At 48.9% G+C, this 12,688-nt stretch overlaps 1 protein-coding gene across 4 annotated transcripts in view; it reads right to left on the reverse strand.

Annotated features, from left to right (window-relative positions):
* Window positions 1-12,688, reverse strand: part of FBXO42 (F-box protein 42) — a 113,526-nt gene that overhangs the window by 54,460 nt on the left and 46,378 nt on the right. For all 4 annotated transcript variants that reach the window (XR_009865898.1, XM_062190504.1, XM_062190503.1 and 1 more), the window contains exon 3: window positions 10,529-10,645. Coding sequence is in view for 3 of the 4 variants with exons in the window: in XM_062190504.1 (XP_062046488.1) it covers window positions 10,529-10,645 (117 nt within the window). In the remaining variant the exon portion in view is untranslated. The remainder of the gene's footprint in view (window positions 1-10,528; window positions 10,646-12,688) is intronic.

Genomic DNA, 12,688 nt, shown 5'->3' on the forward strand with positions numbered 1-12,688 from the left:
GTAGCTAGAGAGCACAGTGCCTTTAGTTTTCAAAGAAGCAAACATTCTTCTCTAGTTGGACTGAAAACGCAGCCAGCAGCTCAGCCCCTTCAGGTCTTTACCACGTGTATTTTAATCCTACACTAAAACAGGGCCATCAGCATTTTCCTGCTTCGCCTTGAGCAAACGAAGGTTTCTGGAAGAGGAAGGCACAGCCCCAAGAATGCAAAGCCAATGGCACTGGAACTGTGAGTCTCACACACAGCTGTACTGCCAATGACCAGGAGTCGATATCAGCAAAGCTGGGAGAGGAAGGGAGCCCATGTAGGCAGCTGTGTTTTAGAACTCAACTACAATGGAATGAGGAAACAAGTATACATATTACACTCAACTGATTTAAGCATCCTAGTGAACTCAGTTTGTTGCCTATTTTTAAGACACTTATAGGTTGATCTTAGTGGGAACACCCAACACGTTTAAATGGACCTTTCAGAAAAAATTAAGAACTAATCCCCAGTGTTCAAGTAGTCCTTTCCTTTTGCCCAAGTTCTCCACTCAAATAGAATATTTTCCTTTCAAAACATGTAGACCACTGGAATGTGCTATGTAAAATAGTTCATAGTACAGTATGAATACTGTGCTAAGTAATAATGTTAAGAATGTTGATTCCAACTGTTAAATCTGTTCAAGTTTTCTGAAATGGGCTTGAGTGCTCCATGAACTATTACAAGCGTATCTCAAATTAATATCTAATAATCCCTATTCAGATGAAGGTCAAATATCTGCAGTTTAACTACACAGCGAGCCAGCAGTTCTTCACAGTTCTGAATGCTTCTCTTCTGTATTACAATCGTCTCAAGGGTAAGATCTCCAGTAGTTTCCTATTTTCCACACTATGTGGAGCATTAATTAATGCTCACTGGATGAAGAGCACTCTAATACTTGCACTCTCAGATGTTAAATTCTCTTTTGTTGCTCCACTGTCTCCAGGGAAAAGTCCTGAGGCATTTATCCCATGCTTAACGAGACGATGCTGTCATGTGTCTCATACCTACAAGCCAGAACAGACTTGATAAGGTCTGTAATTACATAACTATGGAATACGCAAGAGTGGTTATCCAGCCTGGGCCTGCAGGCTCCTGCAGGAGCACAATCAGCACATATATGGAACTACCTGATCGCACGTGCAGCCTAAGCAGTCACACATTTTTGAAAGCATTATGTTGGAGACTCAGCGGACCCCTACATCAATCTGAAAAGAACATCCATTAATGAAGGCGTGCATAATTAGCCATGTATGCACTCACCAAAAAATCCAAGAGTGGCCTTTTATTTCACCTGCTTTTCCAGTTCCAGACTTTTACACAGGAAAGATGGTGCAGTGCACACATCTCTGCTGTACTTAAGTCCATAAAACATATCAAAATTTATTAACAAAATCACTGCGTGTCAACTAAGAACCAGGTGATATGAAAAGTACAAAGGATGTCAAAAATACAGTCTGCTTATCCTCAAGTAGACAACAATCCCGGGGAGAAAATACCCCTTCATTTTACAGCTTAACACACACTCTACAAATGCTTCCTCAAATACATTTCTCAGCAACCCTGTGGCATACACAGGATTTGTTACACACATTTTACAGATAAAGAAACTGTGGGTCAGAGGGGCCGAAGAACTTGACTCCCAAGTCCAAAGTCCTTTCCTGTTTTGTTTGCAGCCTCCCTTACACAGGGAGTGATCCAAACAGACACGCATGAACTGCATACAGGGGAGGGCAAGCTGAGGGAGAAAAGAGCTTCATTTCTGGGTGGGGGATTTGAGAGCAGTTTATAAAGAACGTGGATTTTGGCTTTGTCTTGAATATGAATTTTATAGGACACTTTTGCTAAAAGCAGCAGCAGAAAAAATTCCAGGGATGCAAAGGAAAGGGAGGGGAAAGGAGGTGGGGAGAGTGGTGAAATCATAGAAGAAGTTCAAAACCCAATGAGAAGGCTCATGTGGCTAAAGACTGGTTGCACAAGGATGCAACAGTGAGTCACACTGGAAAGGTAAACTGGGGCCCTGAAAGCCAGGTAGACTGGAAACACTTGGTGTAGAAAGGCTGAGGCTTTTTGGTAAAAGAATGGGAAGCTGGCTCTGGTACCAGTCTTGTCATGTTTCCCAACAGGAGAGCTGGTCATCTTGGACAGGATGATTCTCTGTGTGTAGGACTGTCCCAATCACTGCAGGACATTAAGCATCGCTGGCCCTTGTCTACCAAATGCCTGTATGCTTTCCAGGTGAGACAACAATGACCTCACACATCCCCAAACATCCCAGCAGATGGCACTGTCTCCGGTTTTAGAGACAGCTGCCAACAGGGTCTGATTCAGGTTCAGATGAAGAGAGAAGAAAAGCAAAGACCATTTAGAGGCATACTGTGATAATTCATTAAAGACGCAATGATTGGGTCACAAACCAGAGAACCCAGAAAAGGAAGAAAAAGGATGAAGACGATTACAGAGATAGATCAGAAATCAACACAGGATTTGGCTCTTGAATACAGGAGAGGAATCAAGGATGAATCCAAGATTTCAAGCCTGTGTAATTGAGAAGATAATAGCGACGATAACTAAGCCAGAGAGAAAAACTGGAAGGACCTATTGAGTTACACTTTTGGGAACAGAATATGAAACGTCCATGTGTCTCAATGGTGAGACAGGCAAAATATTGTGGATCTTAAGCTCAACGTGAATTAGGCAAAAGAAAGGAAATCCAGATCAAGAGAGAAACACAGCGTAGGAAGGAATTTCTTGTTTCAGTCTATTTTGAAAACTGCCCTTTCTCCTGCCTAACAGTTCTCAGTGTGCCAGGAAGCCAGAAGCAGTTCTGCAGCGACAGATGGAAGGAGACAATGAGACAGACGTCAGAGACAATGAAAGAGACATTAGAGACAAGGAGACACACGGGCTTTATCTTTTTAAATTTAAGGCAGTTTTTATTGAATTCCAAATAAAGATTGAAAAAAACACCTTTAAAATTTTTAATTTATTTGAAAGGCAGTTACTTAGTGAAAGAGAGAGACAGAGACATCTTTCATCCGCTGGTTCACTATTCCAATGGCTGCAACAGCCAGTGCTGGACGAGGCCAAAGCCAGGAACCTGGAACTCCATCCAGATTTCCCATGTGGTTGGCAGGAGTCCAACTACTTAGGCCATTTTCCGCCAGCTTCCCAGGTACAATAGCAGGGTCAGAAGTGGAACAGCCAGGACTCCAACTGGTACTCATATGGGATGCCAACCTCTGAGGAGGCAGCTTAACCTGCTACACCACAATGATGGCTCCTGAAAAAAATTCTGAGGTAAAAACAAGTACCCAAACCCACGAACTTCTGAACTTCTTTGAGCTTACTTACTGTATTATTCCTTTCCACTGCCCCTTCAAATAACTCATTCTAATTTTTGTATACCACCATTTGTATACCACCAAAAAAAAAAAAAAAAACAACCAGCTACTTAAGTGAAAAATATTTTCCTTTTCCATTAGAAAGCTGAGCTGCTGCTGGCAAGAATTGTTCATCCTTGAATATTTCCTAATCTGATTTCTGTTTTACCCAGATTTCATCAAATTCCCCTCTCTGAAGGTTGTAATACTTATTTGAAAAAACATGTGAGCAGGGATGGCGCTGTGGCGTAGCAGGTAAAGCCGCTGTCTGCAGTGCCAGCATCCCATCGAATCTCGGCTGTTCCACTTCAGATCCAGCTCTCTGCTACGACCTGCAAAAGTAGTGGAAGATGGCCCAAGTCCTTGGGCCCCTGAACCCATGTAGGAGACTCAGAGGAGGCTCCTGGTTCCTGGCTATGGATTGGCACAGCTCCAGCCATTGCAGCCATTTGGGGAGTGAACCAGCAGATGGAAGACCCCTCTCTCTACCTCTGCCTCTGCCTCTCTGTAACTCTGCCTTTCGATTAAACAAAAAAAATCTTTTAAAAAAAGGAAAAAAAGAAAAAACACATGAGCGACTAGAGGTGGCGGCACGTGTGACGTGATGGGTTAAGCTGCCATCCCATAGAGTGCTGGTTCCAGTCCTGGTTACTATGCTTCTAATCCAGCTGCCTGCTAATGTATGTGAGAAGGCAGCAGAAGATGGCCTGAGTACTTGGGCTCCTGTCACCCACTTGGGAGACCTGAATGGAGTTCAGGCTCCTGGCTTCAGCCTGGCCCAGCCCTGGGGAGAGAATCAACGAATGCATGAAAGATCTCTCTCACTGTCTCTCCCTCTCATTCTGCCTTTCAGGTAAATAAAACACATTTTTTAAAAAAGTAAGTAAATAAAAAAAATATGGAGAAAGTTTATCTCTACCTCTGATTCCAAGTCTCTATAGGTAAGTGAAGTTAGGCCTCCCTCAACTACAAATACTAGACTTTCCAATACATCATTAAATATTTACAGTTAATTCCAGCAAGTCTCAAAGTGTGGTCTGAGAACACTTTAGATTCTTTCAAAACTATTTTAAATAATAATACTTGCCTTCCTTATTATGTTGATATTGGCACTGACAGTACAAAAGCAATGATGGGGAAAACAGATGGAATTATAGCATGAATCAAAGTGGTGGCAGTAAACTGTTATAGTAATAACTGTGCTAGTCACTTGCACATATTCACTGCTTAAAACAAACAAGTGGGCATTTGGCATAGTAGTTAAGATGCCACTCGGAATGCCCACATACCATGGCACAGTACCTGAGTTGAAGTTCTGGCTCTATTCCAATTCAAGCTTCCTACCAATGAACACCTGGGAGGGGGCAGCAGTGAACACCTGACCTGGGAGGGGGCAGCAGTGAACACCTGGGAGGGGCAGCAGTGAACACCGGACCTGGGAGGGGGCAGCAGTGAACACCTGGGAGGGGCAGCAGTGAACACCTGACCTGGGAGGAGCAGCAGTGAACACCTGACCTGGGAGGGGCAGCAGTGAACACCTGACCTGGGAGGGGCAGCAGTGAACACCTGACCTGGGAGGAGCAGCAGTGAACACCTGGGAGGGGCAGCAGTGAACACCTGGCAGGGGCAGCAGTGAACACCTGACCTGGGAGGGGGCAGCAGTGAACACCTGACCTGGCAGGGGCAGCAGTGAACACCTGACCTGGGAGGGGGCAGCAGTGAACACCTGACCTGGGAGGAGCAGCAGTGAACACCTGGGAGGGGCAGCAGTGAACACCTGACCTGGCAGGGGCAGCAGTGAACACCTGACCTGGGAGGGGGCAGCAGTGAACACCTGGGAGGGGCAGCAGTGAACACCTGACCTGGGAGGGGCAGCTGTGAACACCTGGGAGGGGCAGCAGTGAACACCTGACCTGGGAGGGGGCAGCAGTGAACACCTGACCTGGGAGGGGCAGCAGTGAACACCTGACCTGGGAGGGGCAGCAGTGAACACCTGACCTGGGAGGGGGCAGCAGTGAACACCTGACCTGGGAGGGGCAGCAGTGAACACCTGACCTGGGAGGGGGCAGCAGTGAACACCTGACCTGGGAGGGGCAGCAGTGAACACCTGACCTGGGAGGGGGCAGCAGTGAACACCTGACCTGGGAGGAGCAGCAGTGAACACCTGGGAGGGGCAGCAGTGAACACCTGACCTGGCAGGGGCAGCAGTGAACACCTGACCTGGGAGGGGGCAGCAGTGAACACCTGGGAGGGGCAGCAGTGAACACCTGACCTGGGAGGGGCAGCTGTGAACACCTGGGAGGGGCAGCAGTGAACACCTGACCTGGGAGGGGGCAGCAGTGAACACCTGACCTGGGAGGGGCAGCAGTGAACACCTGACCTGGGAGGGGCAGCAGTGAACACCTGACCTGGGAGGGGGCAGCAGTGAACACCTGACCTGGGAGGGGCAGCAGTGAACACCTGACCTGGGAGGGGGCAGCAGTGAACACCTGACCTGGGAGGGGGCAGCAGTGAACACCTGGGAGGGGCAGCAGTGAACACCTGACCTGGGAGGGGCAGCAGTGAACACCTGGGAGGGGCAGCAGTGAACACCTGACCTGGGAGGGGGCAGCAGTGAACACCTGACCTGGGAGGGGCAGCAGTGAACACCTGACCTGGGAGGGGCAGCAGTGAACACCTGACCTGGGAGGGGGCAGCAGTGAACACCTGACCTGGCAGGGGCAGCAATGAACACCTGACCTGGGAGGGGGCAGCAGTGAACACCTGGGAGGGGCAGCAGTGAACACCTGACCTGGGAGGGGCAGCAGTGAACACCTGGGAGGGGCAGCAGTGAACACCTGACCTGGGAGGGGGCAGCAGTGAACACCTGACCTGGGAGGGGCAGCAGTGAACACCTGACCTGGGAGGGGCAGCTGTGAACACCTGGGAGGGGCAGCAGTGAACACCTGACCTGGGAGGGGGCAGCAGTGAACACCTGACCTGGGAGGGGCAGCAGTGAACACCTGACCTGGGAGGGGCAGCAGTGAACACCTGACCTGGGAGGGGGCAGCAGTGAACACCTGACCTGGGAGGGGCAGCAGTGAACACCTGACCTGGGAGGGGGCAGCAGTGAACACCTGACCTGGGAGGGGGCAGCAGTGAACACCTGGGAGGGGCAGCAGTGAACACCTGACCTGGGAGGGGCAGCAGTGAACACCTGGGAGGGGCAGCAGTGAACACCTGACCTGGGAGGGGGCAGCAGTGAACACCTGACCTGGGAGGGGCAGCAGTGAACACCTGACCTGGGAGGGGCAGCAGTGAACACCTGACCTGGGAGGGGGCAGCAGTGAACACCTGACCTGGCAGGGGCAGCAATGAACACCTGACCTGGGAGGGGGCAGCAGTGAACACCTGGGAGGGGCAGCAGTGAACACCTGGGAGGGGCAGCAGTGAACACCTGACCTGGGAGGGGGCAGCAGTGAACACCTGACCTGGGAGGGGGCAGCAGTGAACACCTGGGAGGGGCGGCTGTGAACACCTGACCTGGGAGGGGCGGCAGTGAACACCTGACCTGTGAGGGGCAGCAGTGAACACCTGGGAGGGGCAGCAGTGAACACCTGACCTGGGAGGGGCAGCAGTGAACACCTGGGAGGAGCAGCAGTGAACACCTGGCAGGGGCAGCAGTGAACACCTGACCTGGCAGGGGGCAGCAGTGAACACCTGACCTGGGAGGGGCAGCAGTGAACACCTGGGAGGGGCAGCAGTGAACACCTGACCTGGGAGGTGCAGCAGTGAACACCTGGGAGGGAGCAGCAGTGAACACCTGACCTGGGAGGGGCAGCAGTGAACACCTGACCTGGGAGGGGCAGCAGTGAACACCTGACCTGGGAGGGGCAGCAGTGAACACCTGGGAGGGGCAGCAGTGAACACCTGACCTGGGAGGTGCAGCAGTGAACACCTGACCTGGGAGGTGCAGCAGTGAACACCTGGGAGGGAGCAGCAGTGAACACCTGACCTGGGAGGGGCAGCAGTGAACACCTGGCAGGGGCAGCAGTGAACACCTGACCTGGGAGGGGGCAGCAGTGAACACCTGACCTGGCAGGGGTGGCTGTGAACACCTGGAGGGAGCAGCAGGTGGCTTAAATACCTGGGTCCCTGCCACTCATGTGGGAAAACCAGACTGAGTCCCCAGCTCCTGGCTGTTGCCTAAATTTGGGGAGTAAACCAGTAAATGGGAGATCCCTGTCTCTCTTTCTCTCTCTGCCTTTTAAATAAAATAAGTAACTACACAAACAAAGCCAGTTCTGACCTCAGAGAGTCCTCGAAATGCTCTCACAGACACCCTCCTCCCCAGAGGCCCAGAGATCACACTGAGATCTACAGCTGCTGGCAGTTCACAACAGCACAAAAATAGCTCTTTGAGAGGACTGAGTTAACAAAGTTTGGCCTATTCCTTTGACCTATTGAGATTCGATTCAGACAAGATGAGCTACAACTGTTTATTGAGCCTTTAAGGTGGTTCCCAGTAAGCCTCACCTCTTGGTAGTTACATCCTTGGTCAATCCCTGTGTGAACAACAGAACAGAGTGGAAGTGGTGCAGTGACTTCTGAGATTAGGTGGTACAAGACTGTGGTTTCCATCCTGCTGTGAGTACTCTATGGAGAGATCCATGTAGCAAGGAACTGAGGCCTCTGGTTATGTAGCATGGATAACCAATACACACTCCTTCCCATCAAGAGTTTAAAATTTTTTAAATGCATTCATATAAGCTAATAATGAAAGACGATATGAGTTAAGTACCAAATTATTATTCCAGGAAAGAATATCTTTGTAAACTCAATAGGAAACATTCTCTGTGGATTAGAGAATTAGAAAGCTTTCATAAAGGAGTCAAACTTCAACTGAGTCTTCCAGGAGGAGGAGAATTCAGCTAAGCAAATAGGAGTAATCCAGGAAGAAAGAAATCACGCATGGCAATAGTAAAATGACAACCTGCTGCAGAGGACAGCTCTTAAATTAAGGATGGCTTTGGGGGGCCAACGCCGTGGTGTAGCAGATAAAGCCACTGCCTGCAGTCTCGGCATCCCATTTGAGTGCCAGTTCAAGTCCCGGTTGCTCCACTTCCAATCCAGCTCTCTGCTACGGCCTGGGAAAACAGTGGAGGATGGCCCAAATCCTTTGGCCCCTGTACCCCCCCGTGGGAGACCCGGAAGAAGCTCCTGGCTTCAGATCAGCATAGCTCCAGCAGTTGCGGCCAATTGAGGAGTGAACCAGCAGAAGGAAGACAACTCTCTCTCTCTCTCTCTCTCTCTCTCTGTATAACTCTGACTTTCAAATAAATAAATAAATCTTTAAAAAAAAAAAAAAAGGATAGCTTTGGGGCCGGCTATGGTGTAGCAGGTAAGGCCACCGTCTACAGTGCTGGCATCCCATAAGGGCATTGGTTTGAGTCCCAGCTGCTCCACTTCCAATACAGCTCTCTGCTATGGCCTGGGAAAGCAGCAGAAGATGGCCCAAGTCCTTGGGCCCCTGCACCCACATAGGATACCCAGAAGAAGCTCCTGGCTCCTAGCTTCGGATCAGCCCAACTCCAGCCACTGCAGCCATTTGGGGAGTGAACCAGCAGATGGAAGACCTCTCTCTCTCTGCCTCTGCCTCTCTGTAACTCTGCCTTTCAAATACAAAAATAAATCTTTAAAAAAAATTAAGGATAGCTTTGACAATAAGACTAAGTTTACATTTTAACTTTCAGACAATGTACAGGAAATGAGGGTCTGGGAACAAGGAAGTAACACAATTAAAGCAGTGACAGAGATTTCTAAGAGGGCCCCTACCCCTTCCCATTTACCCTCACTGAGCTTTCTCTGTGGAGAGCCTCCAGCAAGCACACTTTTACAGGCCTATGATCCACCACACCTCAGTCTCAATTCTGATGGAAGAACAGAATAGAATATGGATATGAATAGAATAATAAGAGTCCACAAAAAATTTAAATGGAGAGTAAATCCTAGAATAATTTTTAAAAATCTAAATTATGTCTGTTTGTCACTATTTAAATTTGTATTTTATGGGGCCAGCATCGTGGCACAGTGGATTAGGCCACTGCTCCATGTTCAGTCCAGCTTCCTGCTATTGTGCCTAGGAAAGCAGCAGAAGATGGCCCAAGTGCTTGGGCCACTACTACCCATGTGGGAGACCTGGATGAAGCTCCTGGCTTTGGCTTGGCCTACCTGTAGCCATTGCAGCATTCTGGGGAGTAGACCAGCAGATGGAAGATCTTTCTCTCCCTCTCCCTCTCTTCCCTATAATTCTGCTTTTCCAATAAATAAATAAATAATCTTTAAAAGGAAAAATAAATTTGTATTTTATAACCAATACTCCTTTGGAGCTAGAGCTGTGACTCAGCAGGTTAAGTCATTTCCTGCAATGCAGGCATCCCAGACGAGCACTGGTTCGGGTTCCTGCTGCTCCACGTCCAATTCAGCTCCCTGCTAAAGCACCTGGGAAAGCAGAAAATGGTCCATGTACCTGAACCCCTGTCACCCACGTGGGGTCCTGGAAGGAGTTCCAGGCTCCTAGCTTCAGCCTGGCCAGTACTGACCATCGTGGTCACTTGGGGAGTGAACCAGAGGATGGAATATTTTCTCCTTCTCTGTAACTTTGCCTTTCAAATAAACAAATATACCTTTAAAATTTTTAAAATCAATACCCTTCACATTTAAAATTTTCATGTGACTCCAGTCAAACTCTGTGTTTGCTCAGGATATACTAAAGCAGTCACCATGAGAGTTCATGCTAACCTCTGGCGACTCCCTAAGCAAGATGCTCAGAAACACCCCTTGACACATGCCTTCCCTTTGTCTTCCCAGCAGACGACGTCAGGTATTTAAAGCTCTAAGCGTTACGTTCTGGTCCCTTTGGAGCACAGAAAACTCCAATGAAATGGAAGAATATAAAATTATCAACAAAGCACTCACATAATACTTGGCTCACATTTTTCCCTAATTCTGATTATAAAATTAACATAAGCTCTCATTCTACATTCTCTTCAATAAAAACTCAGGCAAAATACATGCCTCAAAGTAGTTTCTGGCAGCATGGTCCTGGGCAGGGTGGGACCTGCTGTCACGGCGAATACTCACTGTGCGAGAACCTCTGCGTGATGGGCGTTCCAGGGTAAGGGTACGTCCGGCTCTCCCACTGAATGCTTCCTTCCTGCACAGCTCTCATGAAGCCATGATAACACTGGTGGGCTACACCTGAAGACAAAAGAACAAAGCCTCAGCCTGGCACCTAACGAGTACATCACGCTCCTGCCTGTTATCTAGTAACTGTTTTATTATTTTTAAAAGACATAAGTTTTTTGAAGGACTCCAGACTTTTATTTTCAAAAAAACAATCACAGAGGTCGGCGCTGTGGTGTAGTGGGCAAAGCTGCTGCCTGCAGTGCCAGCATCCCATATGGGCACTGGTTCGAGTCCCGGCTGCTCTGTTTCAGATCCAGCTCTCTGCTGTGGCCTGGGAAAGCAGTAGAAGATGACACAGTGCTTGGGCCCCTGCACCCACATGGAGACCCAGAAGAAACTCCTTGCTCCTGGCTTTGGACTGGTACAGCTCCAGCCTTTGTGCCCAGTTGGGGACTGAACAGGCAGACAGATGGAAGACCTCTCTTTCTCTCTGCCTCTCCTTCTCTGTGTAACTCTTTCAAATAAATAAATAAATCTTTAAAAAAAAAAAAAAAAAAGAATCACAGGGCTGGCGCTGCGGCTCAATAGGCTAATCCTCTGCCTGCGGCGCTGGCACACCGGGTTCTAGTCCCGGTCAGGCGCCGGATTCTGTGCCGGTTGCCCCTCTTCCAGGCCAGCTCTCTGCTGTGGCCAGGGAGTGCAGTGGAGGATGGCCCAAGTGCTTGGGCCCTGTACCCCGTGGGAGACCAGGATAAGCACCTGGCTCCTGTCTTCAGATCAGCGCGGTGCGCCAGCTGCAGCAGCCATTGGAGGGTGAACCAACGGCAAAAAGGAAGACCTTTCTGTCTCTCTCTCTCACTGTCCACTCTGCCTGTCAAAAAAAAAAAAGAATCACAGAATTTCAAACCTGGAAGATCCAATCCTTTCATTTTACCACGGCTCAAGGAGGTTAAATGACTTAGCCTAAGTTACAAAATGAGCCCACGCTTTGTAACTCTGGTCCTCTTACATTTTGAGGTAGTACATCAGGATAACTGATATTCCAAGGCAAAGGGGTAGGAATAACTTAGCTTTGAACAGAGTATGATAAAACAGTAGCTGCAATATAACAGGTGTTCAGTAAATATCTATTGTTAGATCCTAGCCATCAAGCACTCTCCACTTTAAACAGGAGATAACAACTAGCCTTATACTGGATTACAAAATGGTGAATGCATGACTAAAGAAAGCTTCCTTAAAAGCAACAGCATTTGTCCGAATCTACAGACTCACCAAGAGTGAACTTGGACTTTGGGTGGTAACAATGTGTCAGAGTAGGTTCATCAACATAACAAACCTCAGGTCCACGATGCTGACAGTGGGGGCCATCCTGGGAGAAGGCATAGGATGGAAGGGAAATCTCTGTACCTATTGCTCAGCTTTGCTCCAAAACTAAAACTTCTCTAAAGTTCTCTAAAGAGGACTGCTGTCAGAGCTGTCCTGGTGTCAACAGTTGGTCCGACCTCAGGGGCCCAGTCACTAGGCATCACTGGCTCAGGCCTCAGAGCCCTTAGCATAGTCTGCCTGGGCCTGGACTGGTGCCAGCTATTGCGGGAGGGTGGGGACACTTGGAATGCCATGTGTCCGCAGAGGCTGCTATGCCTTCTCAGAGCACAGTACTTTCCAGGAGCACATGTAGGGGGACAGCAATGAATAAGGGATACCGAGTCACCATACAGCGAAAGCATTCAGGAACCAGCACCTGAGAAACTGCACTCTGAGCTCCTTATCTGCATGTGGACCTAAGACAACAAGATCCTGACTCACAGACGATGGCGTAATGGGACAAAATTTGGGGTTTGAGGGGAAGAACATGAGTGAACTTGGCATATGGAAGGGTTGTCAATTTTCAGGGACAAATTATATTTCCCAAAGTGGAACAACTTCTCCCATCCTACTGGCTTCTTGTACAATGTGATTTAAATATATTTCCCATCAAGAGATGAGAGGTTGGCACTGAATTCAGCAGATTAAGCCACCACTTGTGACACTAGCACCCCACATCAGAGGGCCAGCTGGAGTCCTGGATCCTCTGCCTCTGGTCCAGCTCTCTGCTGATGTTGTCCCTGGGAGAGC

Source organism: Lepus europaeus, chromosome 5 (assembly GCF_033115175.1).
Source record: "Lepus europaeus isolate LE1 chromosome 5, mLepTim1.pri, whole genome shotgun sequence".
NCBI classification, from domain to species: Eukaryota; Metazoa; Chordata; class Mammalia; order Lagomorpha; family Leporidae; genus Lepus; species Lepus europaeus.